Source organism: Salvelinus alpinus, chromosome 12 (genome assembly GCF_045679555.1).
Source record: "Salvelinus alpinus chromosome 12, SLU_Salpinus.1, whole genome shotgun sequence".
NCBI lineage: Eukaryota > Metazoa > Chordata > Actinopteri > Salmoniformes > Salmonidae > Salvelinus > Salvelinus alpinus.
The window spans coordinates 61,897,483-61,914,248 of NC_092097.1; the positions used below are offsets into that span (position 1 = coordinate 61,897,483).

The 16,766-nt window shown below is 46.4% G+C and overlaps 1 protein-coding gene across 3 annotated transcripts in view; it reads left to right on the forward strand.

Moving 5' to 3' along the window:
- Window positions 1-16,766, forward strand: part of poc1a (POC1 centriolar protein A) — a 117,837-nt gene that overhangs the window by 73,149 nt on the left and 27,922 nt on the right. For 2 of the 3 annotated variants that reach the window (XM_071337032.1, XM_071337033.1), the window contains one exon: window positions 15,391-15,645. The exons of the other annotated variant lie outside the window; for it this stretch is intronic. In XM_071337032.1, coding sequence (XP_071193133.1) covers window positions 15,391-15,645 — 255 coding nt within the window. The remainder of the gene's footprint in view (window positions 1-15,390; window positions 15,646-16,766) is intronic. 3 annotated transcript variants of the gene reach the window in all.

Genomic DNA, 16,766 nt, shown 5'->3' on the forward strand with positions numbered 1-16,766 from the left:
CACAACCCAACCAAGCCGCACTGCTTCTTAACACAGCGCGCCTCCAACCCGGAAGCCAGCCGCACCAATGTGTCGGAGGAAACACTGTGCACCTGGCCCCCTCGGTTAGCGCGCACTGCGCCCGGCCCGCCACAGGATTCGCTGGAGCGCGATGAGACAAGGATATCCCTACCGGTCAAACCCTCCCTAACCCGGACGACGCTAGGCCAATTGTGCGCCGCCCCACGGACCTCCCGGTCGCGGCCGGCTGCGACAGAGCCTGGGCGCGAACCCAGAGACTCTGGTGGCGCAGCTAGCGCTGCGATGCAGTGCCCTAGACCACTGCGCCACCCAGGAGGCCAGCCTACAACTATTTTAGCCCTGTTTCACACTGCTCTGAGACAAGCATGGGGACTGGTCTTGATAAATCAGATTGACATTATTCACTGAATCTCTGTTTGGGTTTTGGTTAGACTACAATTAGAAAATTAGGGTGTAGAAATGTTATGCTCTTAGTGTAACCTTTATTTGACAAGGCAAGTCAGTTAAGAACAAATTATTATTTACAAGGACAGCCTACTCCTTCCTCCCCGTCGGGGAATTGAACCCCGGTCTCCCGCGTGCCCGCACGACACAGGGATTCTTTAGCTAAATAGCCCATTACTGTACTACCGACCGTCACGTTGTACAGCGCCATATTTTCCGTTCCATCTTAACGGAAACCCAGCGAGTTTTTCGTTTTTCTCCAGTCAAAAGTTTGGACACGCATACTCATTCCAGGGTTTTTCTTTATTTCTAAACCAGCAAGAACTTGTCTGTGTAGACCAATTAAGTTTTCCAATCTCCAAAAGAATGTGGTGATTGATTTGTGATGTAAGCGGTTATAAGGTCTAGGAGCACGAGGACAGACACAGAGCCTTGGTCTGACGCCATTTAAATGTAATTTACCACCTTCACGAGTCTCAGTACAGACTGGGGTCTAAAACCAGACTGGGGTGTTTCGTACACATTATTTCTTCAGGAAGCTTTTTCAAAAAAAATATAGAGGAATCAGAGATTTGATATAGGCCAATAGTTTTTTTCTGATTTTCTGGGTCAAGGTTTGGCTTTTTCAGGAGAGGCTTTATTACTGCCACTTTTAGTGAGTTTGGTACACATCCGGTGGATAGAGAGCCGTTTATTATGTTTATCATAGAAGGGCCAAGCACAGGAAGCAGCTCTTTCAGTAGTTTAGTTGGAATAGGGTCCAGTATGCAGATGGAAGGTTTAGAGGCCATGAATATTTTCGTGAATGTGTCGAGAGATACAGGATTTTAAAAAAACGTGTGTATCGATTGATCCTTGGTCCTGGCAGTTCTGTCTGGACAACTGAGTTTGGGAGAAATATGCAGATTTAAAGAGTCTGTCATTTGTTTTCTAATAATCATGATCTTTTCGTCGAAGAAGTTCATGAATTCATCCCTGCTGAAGTGAAGGCCATCCTCTCTTAGGGAATGCTGCTTTTTATTTTTTTCACTATCAAACATGTATTTTGTATTGTTTTTATTCTCCTCAATCAGATTGGAAAAGTAGGCCTATCGAGCAGCAGCATTGCATGGTGTTGTCTTTTCCAAGCTAAGCATCTGTTGGATGCTGTTTCACTGGTCCTTAAAGGGATACTTGGTGATTTGGACGATGAGACCCTTTATCTGCATCCCCGGAGTCAGATGAACCCTTTTTATGTCTCTGCATCCAGTAAAGAAAAGGGGGATGCCTCAGTCAGTTGCACAACTGAATGTATTCAACCGAAATGTCTTCCGCATTTAACCCGACCCCTTTGAATAATGGAGGTGCAGGGGGACTGCCTTAATCAACGTCCACGGCACCCGGGGAGAATTATGGGTGTTAACTGCCTTGCTTGGGGATTTGTACCAGCAACCTTTAATTTACTGTCCATACGCTCCATCCCTTCCTCTCTCCATCAATCCCTCCCTCCCTCTCTGCCCCATCTATCCCTCCGTCCCTCTCTCTCCATCCCTCCCTCTCTCTCTCTCCATCCCTCTCTCTCATCCCTCCCTCCCTCTCTCTCCATCCCTCCCTCTCCATCTCTCTCCATCCCTCCCTCTCCATCTCTCTCTCATCCCTCTCCATCCCTCTCTCTCATCCCTCCCTCCCTCTCTCTATCATCCATCCCTCTCTCTCCATCCCTCCCTCTCTCTCTCCATCCCCCTCTCTCTCTCCATCCCTCCCTCTCCATCTCTCTCTCTCTCTCCATCCCTATCTCTCTCATCCCTCCCTCTCTCTCCATCCCTCCCTCTCTCTCTCTCCATTCTCTCTCTCTCTCCATTCTCTCTCTCTCTATCCCTCCACCCTATCTCTCTTACTCTCTCCATCCCTCCCTCTCTCTCTCTCCATCCATCCATCCCTCTCTCTCTTTCTCTCCATCCCTCCCTCGCTCTCATCCCTCTCTCCTACTCCAACCCTCTCTCTCTCTCTCTCTCTCCCTCCGTCCCTTTCAATCCATCTCTCCCCATCCATCCCTCCCTCCTTCCCTCTCTCTCTATCCCTCCCCCCTCTCTCTCTTTCCCTCCCCCTCTCTCCATCCCGCTCTCTCTCTCCATCCCTCTCTCTCTCTGTCCATCCCTCTCTCTCTCTCTCTCTCCCTCCCTCCCTCCCCCTCTCTCTCTCTCCCTTCCTCCCCCTCTCTCTTTCTCTCTCTCTCCCTCCCTCCCCCTCTCTCTTTCTCTCTCCCTCCCTCCCCCTCTCTCTCCATCCCTCCCTCTCTCTCTTTCTCGCCATACCTCCCTCTCTCTCTCTCCATCCCTCCCTTTCTCTCTCTCCTCTCCTTCTCAGGTTTGGCCTCTGATAGTATTGATGGTGAACCCTGTCATTTTATTTCCTGGTTAATCTGGATTATAGGTTCATTTTGTTTCCTGGTTAATCTGGATTATAGGTTCATTTTATTTCCTGGTTAATCTGGATTATAGGTTCATTTTGTTTCCTGGTTAGATCTGGATTATAGGTTCATTTTGTTTCCTGGTTAATCTGGATTATAGGTTCATTTTGTTTCCTGGTTAGATCTGGATTATAGGTTCATTTTGTTTCCTGGTTAGATCTGGATTATAGGTTCATTTTATTTCCTGGTTAATCTGGATTATAGGTTCATTTTGTTTCCTGGTTAATCTGGATTATAGGTTCATTTTGTTTCCTGGTTAGATCTGGATTATAGGTTCATCAACCATTATCAGAAGTTAGTGATGATGGACTACTTTCCATTCATTCAGTTCTTTGTGTTCTTTGTGTGTGTGTGTGTGTGTTCTGTGTGTATTTGTCTAAGTGTGTGTTTGTGTGCAGTGCGTGGGTTTTGATGGCTGTGTGTGTCATGCCAGCCCAGTGCCATTCAGAGTTCCTTTTGGGCCCCAGGAAATTTTCCACTGTTGGTTTTTCCACACCAGGTGATTCATCAGGCGTGTGACCTGGAGTGCTAAACTGTGTGTGTGCCTGCGCCTGTCTGAGTGTGTGTGTGTGTGTGTGTGTGTGTGTGTGTGTGTGTGTGTGTGTGTGTGTGTGTGTGTGTGTGTGTGTGTGTGTGTGTGTGTGTGTGTGTGTGTGTGTGTGTGTGTGTGTGTGTGTGTGTGTGTGTGTGTGCCTGCGCCTGTCTGAGTGTGTGTGTGTGTGTCTAAGTCTGTCTAAGTCTGTCTAAGTGTGTGTGTGTGTGTGTGTGTGTGTCTAAGTGTGTCTGAGTGTGTGTGTGTGTGTGTGTGTGTCTGAGTGTGCGTGTGTGTGTGCATGTGTCTGAGTGTGTGTGCGTGTGTCTGAGTGTGTGTGCGCGTGTGTGTGTGTGTGTGTGTGTGTGTGTGCCTGCGCCTGTCTGAGTGTGTGTCTGTGTGTGTGTGTCTGAGTGTGTGTCTGTGTGTGTGTGTCTGAGCGTGTGTCTGAGTGTCTGTGTGTGTGTCTGTGTGTCTGAGTGTATGTGTGTGTCTGAGTGTATGCGTGTGTGTGTGTGCGTGTGTGTCTGAGTGTGTGTGCGTGTGTGTCTGAGTGTGTGTGCGTGTGTGTCTGAGTGTGTGTGCTGTGTTGATGCTGAGCTAGAATAAGTCCTTTTCCCAACATGAGTTAATCCTGCATGTTGTAGCTTGTTGCCTCAGCAACACCACTAGCTTCTCTCTCTCTCTCTCTCTCTCTCTCTCTCTCTCTCTCTCTCTCTCTCTCTCTCTCTCTCTCTCTCTCTCTCTCTCTCTCTCTCTCTCTCTCTCTCTCTCTCTCTCTCTCTCTCTCTCTCTCTCTCTCTCTCTCTCTCTCTCTCTCTCTCTCTCTCTCTCTCTCTCTCTCTCTCTCTCTCTCTACCTCTCTCTCTCTCTCTCTCTACCTCTTCTCTCTCTCTCTCTACCTCTTCTCTACCTCTTCTCTCTCTCTCTCCTCTCTCTCTCTACCTCTTCTCTCTCTCTCACTACCTCTTCTCTCTCTACCTCTTCTCTCTCTCTGTCTCTCTCTGTCTCTCTCTGTCTCTCTACCTCTTCTCTCTCTCTCTCTACCTCTTCTCTCTCTCTACCTCTTCTCTCTCTCTCTCTCTCTCTCTCTCGCTCTACCTCTTCTCTCTCTCTCTCTCTACCTCTTCTCTCTCTCTCTCTCTACCTCTTCTCTCTCTCTCTCTCTACCTCTTCTCTCTCTCTCTCTACCTCTTCTCTCTCTCTCTCTCTACCTCTTCTCTCTCTCTCTCTCTACCTCTTCTCTCTCTCTCTCTCTACCTCTTCTCTCTCTCTCTCCCTCTCTCTCTCTCTACCTCTTCTCTCTCTCTCTACCTCTTCTCTCTCTCTCTCTACCTCTTCTCTCTCTCTCCCTCTGTCTCTCTACCTCTTCCCTCTCTCTCTCTCTCTCTCTCTCTCTCTCTCTCTCTCTCTCTCTACCTCTTCTCTCTCTCTCTACCTCTCTCTCTCTCTCTCTCTCTCTCTACCTCTACCTCTTCTTCCTCTCTCTCTCTCTACCTCTTCTTCCTCTCTCTCTCTCTACCTCTTCTTCCTCTCTCTCTCTTTAACTCTTCTTCCTCTCTCTCTACCTCTACCTCTTCCTCTCTACCTCTTCTTCCTCTCTCTCTCTACCTCTTTTCTTCCTCTCTTCCTCTCTACCTCTTCTTCCTCTCTCTCTCTCTACCTCTACCTCTTCTCTCTCTCTCTCTCTCTACCTCTACCTCTTCTTCCTCTCTCTCTACCTCTTCTTCCTCTCTCTCTACCTCTCTACCTCTACCTCTACCTCTCTACCTCTTTTCTTCCTCTCTACCTCTCTACCTCTTCTTCCTCTCTCTCTCTCTACCTCTCTTCTCTCGCTTTCCTCTAGTTTTCTTTTCACATGAATCATTCACCAGAAACTTCTATCGGGACGAGAACAAAATCGAATCATGAAAATAAACCCTGTCTTCGGAAAGTTTTCAGACCCCTTGACTTTTTCCACATTTTGTTACGTTATAGCCTTATTATACAATGTATTAAAATGTTTTCCCTCATCAATCTACACTTAAAACCCCATAATGACAAAGTGAAAACAGGTTTGTAGAAATTTTTGCAAATTTATTATAAAAAAACCTCACAGAAATACCGTATATACATAAGATTTTAGACCCTTTGCTATGAGACTTGAGCTCAGGTGCATCCTGTTTCCATTGATCATCCTTGAGATGTTTCTACAACTTAATTGGAGTCCACCTGTGGTAAATTCAATTGATTGGACATGATTTGGAAAGGCACACACCTGTCTATATAAGGTCCCACAGTTGACAGTGAATGTCAGAGTGAAAACCAAGCCAAGAGGTCGAAGGAATTGTCCGTAGAGCTCCAAGACAGGATTGTGTCGAGGCACAGATCTGGGGAAGGGTACCTAAACATTTCTGCAGCAATGAAGGTCCCCAAGAACACAGTGGCCTCCATCATTCTTAAATGGAAGAAGTTTGGAACCACCAAGACTCTTCCTAGAGCTGGCCGCCCGGCCAAACTGAGCAATTGGGGGAGAAGGGCCTTTTACTCCTCAGTAAAAGACACATGACAGCCCGCTTGGAGTTTGCCAAAAGGCACCTAAATACTTTCAGACCATGAGAAACAAGATTCTCTGGTCTGATGAAACCAGCATTTCCTCCATGCGTCACATCTGGAGGAAACCAGGCACCGCTCATCACCTGGGCAATACCATCCCTATGGTGAAGCATGGTGGTGGCAGCATCATGCGGTGAAGCCTAGTGGTAGAGTGTTGGACTAGTAACCGAAAGGTTGCAAGATCGAATCCCCAAGCTGACAAGGTATAAATCTGTCGTTCTGCCCCTGAACAAGGCAGTTAACCCACTGTTCCCTAGTCCGTCATTGTAAAATAAGAGTTTGTTCTTAACTGACTTGCCTAGTTAAATAAAGGATAAATAAAATGAAATGCTGTGGGGATGTTATTCAGCGGCATGGACTGGGATACTAGTCAGGATCGAGGGAAAGATGAGCGGAGCAAAATACAGAGAGATCTTTGATGAAAACCTTCTCCAGAGCGCTCAGGACCTCAGACTGGGGCGAAGGTTCACCTTCCAACAGGACAACAAGCCTAAGCACACAGTCAAGACAATGCAGGAGTGGCTTTGGGACAAGTCTCTGAATGTCCTTGAGTAGCCCAGCCAGAGCCCGGACTTGAACCCGATCTAACATCTCTGGAATGACCTGAAAATAGCTGTACAGCGACGCTCCCCATCCAACCTGACAGAGCTTGAGAGGATCTGCAGAGAAGAATGGGAAAAACTCCCCAAATACAGGTATGCCAAGCTTGTAGAGTCATACCCAAGAAGATCGAGGCTGTAATCACTGCCAAAGGTGCATCAACAAAGTACTGAGTATAGTTTTTATTTGTAGTAAATGTGCTAAAATTTCTAAAGACCTGTTTTCGCCTTGTCATTATGGGGTATTGTGATGTCATTATGGGGTATTGTGATGTCATTATGGGGTATTGTGATGTCATTATGGGGTATTGTGTGTAGATTGATGAGGCAATAATTTTTTTGTCTGAATACTTTCCCAATGCACTGTATCTATAATATATTAAACTATGCCACAAACCCTCTACAATAGAAAACATTTATGTGGAATGCCATATCTAATTTAGGCTAAAGCAAGTCTGAGGTTTGATGGATTTGTTATTATTCAAATTTTGACTCTGTAATAACATGTGAAGTGTTAAACTGAACAACTCTGTAATTATTGACTCTGTAATAATACCAGTGTAACAGGGTTGGATTGTTCAAGGCCAGTTGCCGGTACCTTTATAGCAGGTTAATTATCTGCATGTCCAGTGCACTGGCTGCTTCACTGGCTGCTTCATTGGCTGCTTCATTGGCTGCTTCACTGGCTGCTTCACTGGCCGGCTGTTTTGAGTCTGTGGAAGTTAATATTTGAACTGGTACCAAATAGTGTTAAATATGGCCGAGCGTCATTTACCGAATATAGTTTTAAAAATGCATCTTGTGCCATTCCCTGTCACACCAGAGAACCAATAGAAATCATCGTCGAGCCAAACAACCAATAGAAATCAGGAAAGAATGTTTTTTCAGCAAAGTCAAATAACTGCACACACACACACACACACACACACACACACACACACACACACACACACACACACACACACACACACACACACACACACACACACACACACCCCCTCTGGTCTCTCTGGCAGGCGGGAAGTGAGATTAAGCTTGATGACTAGGTAGAGACTGAATGGCCGTGTAACAACACAGGGAGGGTTAGTCAGCGTGTGTGTGTGTGTGTGTGTGTGTGTGTGTGTGTGTGTGTGTGTGTGTGTGTGTGTGTGTGTGTGTGTGTGTGTGTGTGTGTGTGTGTGTGTGTGTGTGTGTGTGTGTGCGCCATTCATGATGGCTGCGTTTGGACAGATGCGTAGTGGAGTCAGACGGGCAGAACTGTATGGTTGCTGCGGTTCTAACCTTATATCCAAGGGATTGTTTTCTGCTCATAATGTCTCCTCTCCTACGGGGCATACGGTCTGATAATAACAGACTCAGAGACAGTTTACCGCCTGCTCTGATTCTAACAGGACTGACCACCTGCTCTGATTCTAACAGGACTGACCACCTGTTCTGATTCTAACAGGACTGACCGCCTGCTCTGATTCTAACAGGACTGACCACCTGTTCTGATTCTAACAGGACTGACCGCCTGCTGTGATTCTAACAGGACTGACCGCCTGCTCTGATTCTAACAGGACTGACCGCCTGCTCTGATTCTAACAGGACTGACCACCTGCTCTGATTCTAACAGGACTGACCGCCTGTTCTGATTCTAACAGGACTGACCGCCTGTTCTGATTCTAACAGGACTGACCGCCTGCTCTGATTCTAACAGGACTGACCGTCTGCTCTGATTCTAACAGGACTGACCGCCTGCTCTGATTCTAACAGGACTGACCGCCTGCTCTGATTCTAACAGGACTGACCGCCTGCTCTGATTCTAACAGGACCGACCGCCTGTTCTGATTCTAACAGGACTGACCGCCTGTTCTGATTCTAACAGGACTGACCGCCTGCTCTGATTCTAACAGGACTGACCGCCTGCTCTGATTCTAACAGGACTGACCGCCTGCTCTGATTCTAACAGGACTGACCGCCTGTTCTGATTCTAACAGGACTGACCGCCTGCTCTGATTCTAACAGGACTGACCGCCTGCTCTGATTCTAACAGGACTGACCGCCTGCTCTGATTCTAACAGGACTGACCGCCTGCTCTGATTCTAACAGGACTGACCGCCTGCTCTGATTCTAACAGGACTGACCGCCTGTTCTGATTCTAACAGGACTGACCGCCTGTTCTGATTCTAACAGGACTGACCACCTGCTCTGATTCTAACAGGACTGACCGCCTCCTCTGATTCTAACAGGACTGACCGCCTCCTCTGATTCTAACAGGACCGACCGCCTGCTCTGATTCTAACAGGACTGACCGCCTGCTCTGATTCTAACAGGACTGACCGCCTGCTCTGATTTTTGAACACATACAGCTCTGGAAAAAATTAAGAGGCCACTCTAAAATGATCAGTTTCTCTGGTTTTACTATTTATAGGTATGTGTATAGGTATGTGTTTGGGTAAAATTAACATTTTTGTTTTATTCTATAAATTACTGACAACATTTCTCCCAAATTCCAAATAAAAATAGTTATTTAAAGTTAAAGTTAAAACATTAGTATTGTGTTGTTTAAAAATGAATTTCTTTGCATTATTCGAGGTCTGACAACACTGCATCTTTGTTATGTTGACCAGTTGTCATTTTCTGCAAATAAATTCTCTAAATGAAGATATTTGTATTTGGAATTTGGGAGAAATGTTGTCAGTAGTTTATAAAATAAATCAAAAATGTTCATTTTACTCTAAAAACATACTTATAAATAGTAAAACCAGAGAAACTGATCATTTTAGAGTGGTCTCTTAATTTTTTTTCCAGAGCTGTACATTCATGCTACAAACACATCAAAACTGTTGCTACCAGACTTATGATTGCTAAATACTGCACAATTTAATACCCCCCCCAATCCACTCTCCCCAAAACACGTGTAAATATTGGACTATAAACTGTGCCTTCCTCTATTATACTGATGCTCATATGTTTATTCTATTCTACTGAGACATTTACTTTATGTTGGTATTCTTATCTTTATTGTTATTTATTATTCTTGTTGCTTCTTCCAGAAGGAACTTGTAAGTAGCATTTGGTTGAACGGTGTATAGCATGAGTATCCTGTACATACGACACAATTGAAACTCTCCTCCTCTCCGTCTCTCCACTCATCCCATCGTCTCTCCTCTCTTTCTCTCGTCTCTCCTCTCTTTCTCTCGTCTCCTCTCTTTCTCTCGTCTCTCCTCTCCTCCTCTCGTCTCTCCTCTCTTTCTCTCGTCTCTCCTCTCTTTCTCTCGTCTCTCCTCTCTTTCTCTCGTCTCTCCTCTCTTTCTCTCGTCTCCTCTCTTTCTCTCGTGTCTCTCTCTCTTTCTCTCTTCTCTCCACTCCTCGCCTCTCCTCTCTTTCTCTCGTGTCTCTCTCTCTCGTCTCTCCTCTCCTCCTCTCGTCTCTCCTCCTCCTCTCGTCTCTCCTCTCTTTCTCTCGTCTCTCGTCTCTTTCTCTCGTCTCTCCTCTCCTCCTCTCGTCTCTCCTCTCCTCCTCTCTCTCTCGTCTCTCTCTCTCTCTCTCTTTCTCTCGTCTCTCTCTCTCTCTCTCTCTCGTGTCTCTCTCTCTCTCGTGTCTCTCTCTCTCTCGTGTCTCTCTCTCGTGTCTCTCTCTCATGTCTCTCTCTCTCTCTCTCTCTCTCTCTCTCTCTCTCTCTCAATTCAATTCAATTCAATTCAATTGACTTTATTGACATGGCAAGTTATTATTACTTACATTGTCAAAGTATACATATCGAAAAATTTAAATAAAATATATATGTATATATATACACAAAATATATATATATTTATATATAAATAAATGGTGGTACTAACAGCAATAATAATAGTAGTAGTGGACATGGGATTACCATTAATAACAGCTACAACAACAATATTAATCAGAACAACAATACATTAAAGCAACAGTAGTAGACCAGTCTCAACATGACTGAGAAGACACATGACCTGGTACGAAAGACAAAACAAAACTAAGCTAAATGGGAAATATTATCAACATTACTTTGCATTTTTCACTGGCTGTCCCTCAGGCTGTGGCAGGAGGACACATATTTGGCTGCCAAAACTGCACATTTTGGCTTTTCACCCAATAAATATTTGAATTTTTCTTCATCTTTTATAGTTTCAAATTCTTTGTATTGAATTATAATTTTGGGAAAGAAATATGCTCTTAGGTCTGAGTATTTGTCACAGTGTAGTAGGAAATGCACTTCTGTCTCTACCTCTCCCCTGGAGCAGAGTGAGCACAGCCTGTCCTCTCTGGGCAGCCAGGTTTGTCTGTGACGACCGGTCTCTATAGCCAGACTGTGCTCACTGAGTCTGTACCTAGTCAATGTTTTCCTCAGTTTTCTATCAGTCACAGTGGTCAGATAGTCTGCCACCATGTACTGTCTGTTTAGAGCCAAATAGCATTGAAGTTTACTTTGATTTTTTGTGGTGTCTTTCCAATAGGTTATATATTTTTGTTTTTGTTTTGTGATGATTTGGTTGGGCCAGATTTTCTGAGGGCTGTCCCGAGGCTCTGTGGGGTTGGTTTGGGTTGGTGAACTGAGCCTCAGAACCAGCTGGCTGACGGGACTCTTCTCTGGTTTCATCTCTTGACATTGTAGAGCTGTGTGATGGAATGTTTTAGGGTCACTTGTTTTTAGATGGTTGTAAAATTTGATGGCTCTTTTTTCTATTCGAATGAGGAGGGGATATTGGCCCAATTCTGCCCTACATGCGTTATTTGGAGTTTTTCTTTGTACTTGCAATACAGTCTTGCAAAACTCTGCATGCAATACTTCAATTGGATGTTTGTCCCATTTAGTAAATTCATTATTAGAGAGTGGACCCCATACCTCACTGCCATATAGAGCAATTGGTTCTATAACTGATTGAAAAATTTTGAGCCAGATTCTAATTGGAATTTCAATTTTGATGTTCCTTTTAATGGCATAGAATGCTCTTCTTGCTTTGTCTCTCAGCTCATTCACAGCCATGTGAAAGCTACCTGTGTTGCTGATATTTAGTCCTAGATATGTGTAGTTTTTGGTGTGTTCTAATAGAACTGTGTCCAAATAGAATTTATATTTGTCATCCTTATTTCCGGACCTTTTTTGGAATATCATTATATTTGTTTTTTTTAGGTTAACGGTCAGAGCCCAAGTCTGACAGAACCTGTGAAGATGATCTAGGTGTTGCTGTAACCCCTCTTTAGTGGGAGACAGCAGCACCAGGTCATCTGCGTACAGCAGACACTTGATTTCAGTGTTGTGTAGGGTGATACCAGGTGCTGCCGATTCTTCTAATGTTTTTGCCAATTCATTAATGTAGATGTTAAATAATGTTGGACTTATTGGGCAGCCCTGTTTCACTCCCCGCCCCTGAGAGAATAAGTCTGTTTGCTTGTTGCCAATTTTAACCGCACATTTGTTTTTAGTGTACATTGATTTAATAAAATCATATGTTTTCCCTCCAATACCACTTTCTATTAGTTTATAAAAAAGACCTTCGTGCCAAATTGAATCAAATGCTTTCTTGAAATCTACAAAACACGAGTAGATTTTGCCTTTGTTTTGGTTAACTTGTTTATCAATTAGAGTGTGGAGGGTGTAAATGTGGTCAGTTGTACGATAATTTTTTAGAAATCCAATCTGGCTTCTGCTCAGGACGTTGTGTTCGTCAAGGAAATGATGTAGTCTGCTATTTATAATACTGCAGAGAATTTTCCCCAAGTTGCTGTTAACGCATATTCCTCTGTAATTATTTGGGTCAAATTTGTCTCCATTTTTATAGATTGGTGTGATCAGTCCCTGGTTCCAAATATCGGGGAAAATACCTGCAGTGAGGATAATGTTGAAGAGTTTGAGTATAGCCAATTTGAATTTGTGGTCTGTATATTTGATCATTTCATTTAAGATCCCATCAGCACCACAGGCCTTTTTGGGTTGGAGATTGCATATTTTTTCCAATAATTCTTCTTCTGTAATTGGGGTATCCACAGGATTCTGATAGTCTTTGACTGCTAATTCAAGGATTTGTAATTTTTCTTGTATATCTTTTTGTTCTGGGCTCTTTGTTATATTGCTGTAGAGGTTTGCAAAGTGATTTCTCCACATATCCCCATTTTGGATAGCCAACTCCTCATGATGAGGTTTGTTTAATTTATTCCAATTCTCCCAGAAGTGGTTTGATTCTATGGATTCCTCAATTCCATCCAGCTGATTTCTAATGTGCTGTTCCTTTTTTGTTCTTAGGGTGCGTTTGTATTGCTTCAGTGTTTCCCCATATTGAAGGCGTATATTTTTGTTGTCTGGTTCTCTGTGTTTTTGATTAGATATATTTCTCAATGACTTTCTTAGATTTTTGCAATCATTATCAAACCATTTTTCATTATCTGTTATTTTTGGTTTGCTCTTATGCTTCTTTAGATTAGCCAAGGAGGCTAATTTGTCAAATATAAAGTTTATGTTCCTAACGGCCAAATTTACACCTTCATTGCTGAAGGAGAATGTTAAGGCTAAAAAGTTGTCCAGGAGAGATTGTATTTTTTGGCTACTAATTGCTTTTTGGTAGATGTCTGTACTGTTTGCACTCCATCTATAGGCTTGTTTAGTACCATGTAGTTTATTGGGCCATGATGCTTCTTGGTTGGGTTCTGCTCTTCTCAGATACACTGTGATTTTACTGTGGTCTGAGAGAGGTGTTAGTGGGCTGACTGTGAAGGCTCTGAGAGATTCTGGGTTTAGGTCGGTGAGGAAGTAGTCTACAGTGCTGCTGCCAAGGGATGAGCTGTATGTGTACCTACCAAAAGAGTCTCCTCTCAGCCTGCCATTGACTATGTACAGACCCAGTGTTCGACAGAGCCTCAGGAGCTGTAATCCATTTTTGTTTTTCACTTTGTCATAGTTGTTTCTGTGGGGGTATGTGGGGAGGGAAAGGTTATTGCTTCCTGGTAGGTGTTTATCCCCATGACTGTTAATAGTGTCTTGTTCTTCTGCTATTCTAGCATTCAGGTCTCCACAGACCAGTACGTTGCCTTGGGCCTGAAAGTGACTAATCTCTCCCTCTAGAATGGAGAAGCTCTCTTCGTTGAAGTAGGGTGACTCTGAGGGGGGAATGTATGTGGCACAGAGGAAGACGTTTTTATCTGTCAAGATAGCCTCCTTGTTGATTTTTAACCAGATAAAGAATTCTCCTGTTTTGATCAATTCGATTGAATTAATTAGTTCAGATTTATACCATATTAGCATTCCCCCTGAGTCTCTGCCCTGTTTGATTCCTTTTAATTTAGTGGATGGTATGATTATCTCCCTATAACCTAGTGGACAGCCAGTGGAAACATCACCTCTGCACCATGTTTCCTGTAGTACTACAATATCAACATCATCAATTTCTTTCAGGAAGTCTGGGTTTCTGCTCTTTAGCCCAAAAGCAGAGGACTTCAATCCTTGTATATTCCAACATGCAACGTAAAAAGACTTCATAACTTTTTTTTTCTCTTTTCCTTACCTTTCAAAATGAGACAAACACTCACAATCCAAGAAGAACCATTAAAATAGGATTTTTCAATTAAAGTAAACTCTTATTTTGCAAATGTGATTTGTTTATCATTTAAGATAGAATTTGTGTCATGCCACTTGGGTGGATGTAGTGTGAGAATGGTGGAGTTCTTGTGCTCATCTTACCATGACCCTCGGCCCATCACATGTGAGCATAGTAGACTCAGCATTTGTTTAATGTCACTCATTTGGTTGGTGGGGGCTGGGCCAGTTGCTCCTCTCACAGCCTGTGCGTAGCTCTGCCTGCTGGGCTGTGGCTCCTCCAGGTGTGGGTCTGCGGTGGGGAGGAGGGGGGTGGTAGGCCTCATCTGGGTGGCTCTGAAGCTGGGCTGGGGTGGTCTGTGCTGCGCTGGCTGTGGTGGGCATTGAGGTTGGTGGTGCTGTGGTCGTGGCTGGGGGGTCTCTCTCTCTCTCTCTCTCTCTCTCTCTCTCTCTCTGTCTCTCTCTCTCTCTCTCTCTCTCTCTCTCTCTCTCTCTCTCTCTCTCTCTCGTCTCTCTCTCTCTCGTCTCTCTCTCTCTCGTGTGTCTCTTTCTCTCTTTCTCTCCTCCTCTCTTTCTCTCGTCTCTCCTCCTCTCTTTCTCTCGTCTCTCCTCCTCTCTTTCTCTCGTCTCTCCTCCTCTCTTTCTCTCGTCTCTCCTCTCCTTCTCTCGTCTCTCCTCTCTTTCTCTCGTCTCTCTCTCTCTGTCTCTCGTGTCTCTCGTGTCTCTCTCTCTTTCTCCTCTCCACTCCTCCCCTCGTCTCTCCTCTTTCTCTCTTTCTCTCGTCTCTCTCGTGTCTCTCTCTCTCGTGTGTCTCTCTCATGTCTCTCTCTCTCTCTCTCTCTCTCGTGTCTCTCTCTCTCTTTCTCTCCTCGTCTCTCCTCTCTTTCTCTCGTCTCTCTCTCTCAACACAAAGTGGGTGTACGTGGACAGGCACAGGGAGCAGCATCACTTCTCCCTGACCACACAAGTCAATATTTACACACCTTGAAGGGAGAGAGAAGAGGGCCTTGTTGCATGGCACCTGTCTACCAGATGTTGAACAGGAGGGGAAATTATTCTGAGGAAGAGGGATGGTAGCGAAAGAGATGTTCTGGTCCTTAGTCATATTCAGGACCCACTGGTTAGTTCACATAGGCAGGTAAAACCTCTGGCCATAGATATCCTAGTTATTGGACACTCAGATGTTGCTATGGTCTGTTCTTGTCCTCTCAAGGAGTCGTCTGAGTCAGAGCTGTGTAACGGCCAGGGGCGGGGCTTACGTACGGAGGTGAGGAGTAGGAGTGGTAGCGTCACCCGGAGCCTGTCTTCCAGACCCACCCAGACCGCCAGGGCCCCCAAGGCCAGGCCCTCCTCTGTCCAGCAGACATGCACCCAGCCTCAGACACAGACCCAGAGAGAAGGCATGGTGCCTGCTGGTCTGGCCAGCACTCTGGAACACATAGTGGCTCAACTAGATGTTCTCACACAGGTAACACATCTCTCTGTTTTATTAGTGTTATTGATGCTGAAGCAATGTGTGCTCTCTCTCTCTCTCTCCCTCTCTCTCTCTCTCTCTCTCTCTCTCTCTCTCTCTCTCTGCCCCGCTCCCTCCCTCCCTCCCTCCTCCCCCCCTCTCTCTCTCTCTCCTCCCCCCCTCCCTCACCCTCCCTCTGCCCCTCTCTCTCCCTCTCTGCCCCCCTCCCTCCCTCCCTCCCTCCCTCCCTCCCTCCCTCCCTCCCTCCCTCCCTCCCTCCCTCCCTCCCTCCCTCTCCCCCCCTCCCTCCCTCTCTCCCCCCCCTCCCTCCCTCTCTCCCTCTCTCTCTCCCCCTCCCTCCCTCTCTCCCTCTCTCTCTGCCCCCCTCCCCCTCCCTCCCCCTCTCTCCCTCTCCCTCTCTGCCCCGCTCCCTCCCTCCCTCCCCCCCCTCTCTCCCTCTCTCCCTCTCCCTCTCTGCCCCGCTCCCTCCCCCCTCTCCCTCCCCCTCTCCCCCCCCTCTCTCTCTCTCTCTCTGACCACCCTCCCTCCTCCCCCCCTCTCTCTCTCTCTGACCACCCTCCCCCCCCCCCTCTCTCTCTCTCTGCCCCCCCCCCCCCTCTCTCCCTCTCTGCCCCCCTCCCTCCCTCCCTCCCTCCCTCCCTCTCTGCCCCCCTCCCTCCCTCCCTCTCTCTGCCCCCCTCTCTCTCCCCCTTCCTCCCTCTCTCTCCCCTCCCTCCCTCTCTGCCCCCCTCCCTCCCTCTCTGCCCCCCTCCCTCCCTCTCTGCCCCCCTCCCTCCCTCTCTGCCCCCCTCCCTCCCTCCCTCTCTGCCCCCCTCCCTCCCTCCCTCTCTCTGCCTCCCTCTCTCTCTGCCTCCCTCCCTCTCTCTCCCCCTTCCTCCCTTTCTCTCCCCCTTCCTCCCTCTCTGCCCCCCTCCCTCCCTCTCTGCCCCCCTCCCTCCCTCTCTGCCCCCCTCCCTCCCTCTCTCTGCCTCCCTCCCTCTCTCTCCCCCTTCCTTCCTCTCTGCCCCCCTCCCTTCCTCTCTGCCCCCCTCCCTCCCTCTCTGTCCCCCTCCCTCCCTCTCTGTCCCCCTCCCTCCCTCCCTCTCTCTGCCTCCCTCTCTCTCTGCCTCCCTCCC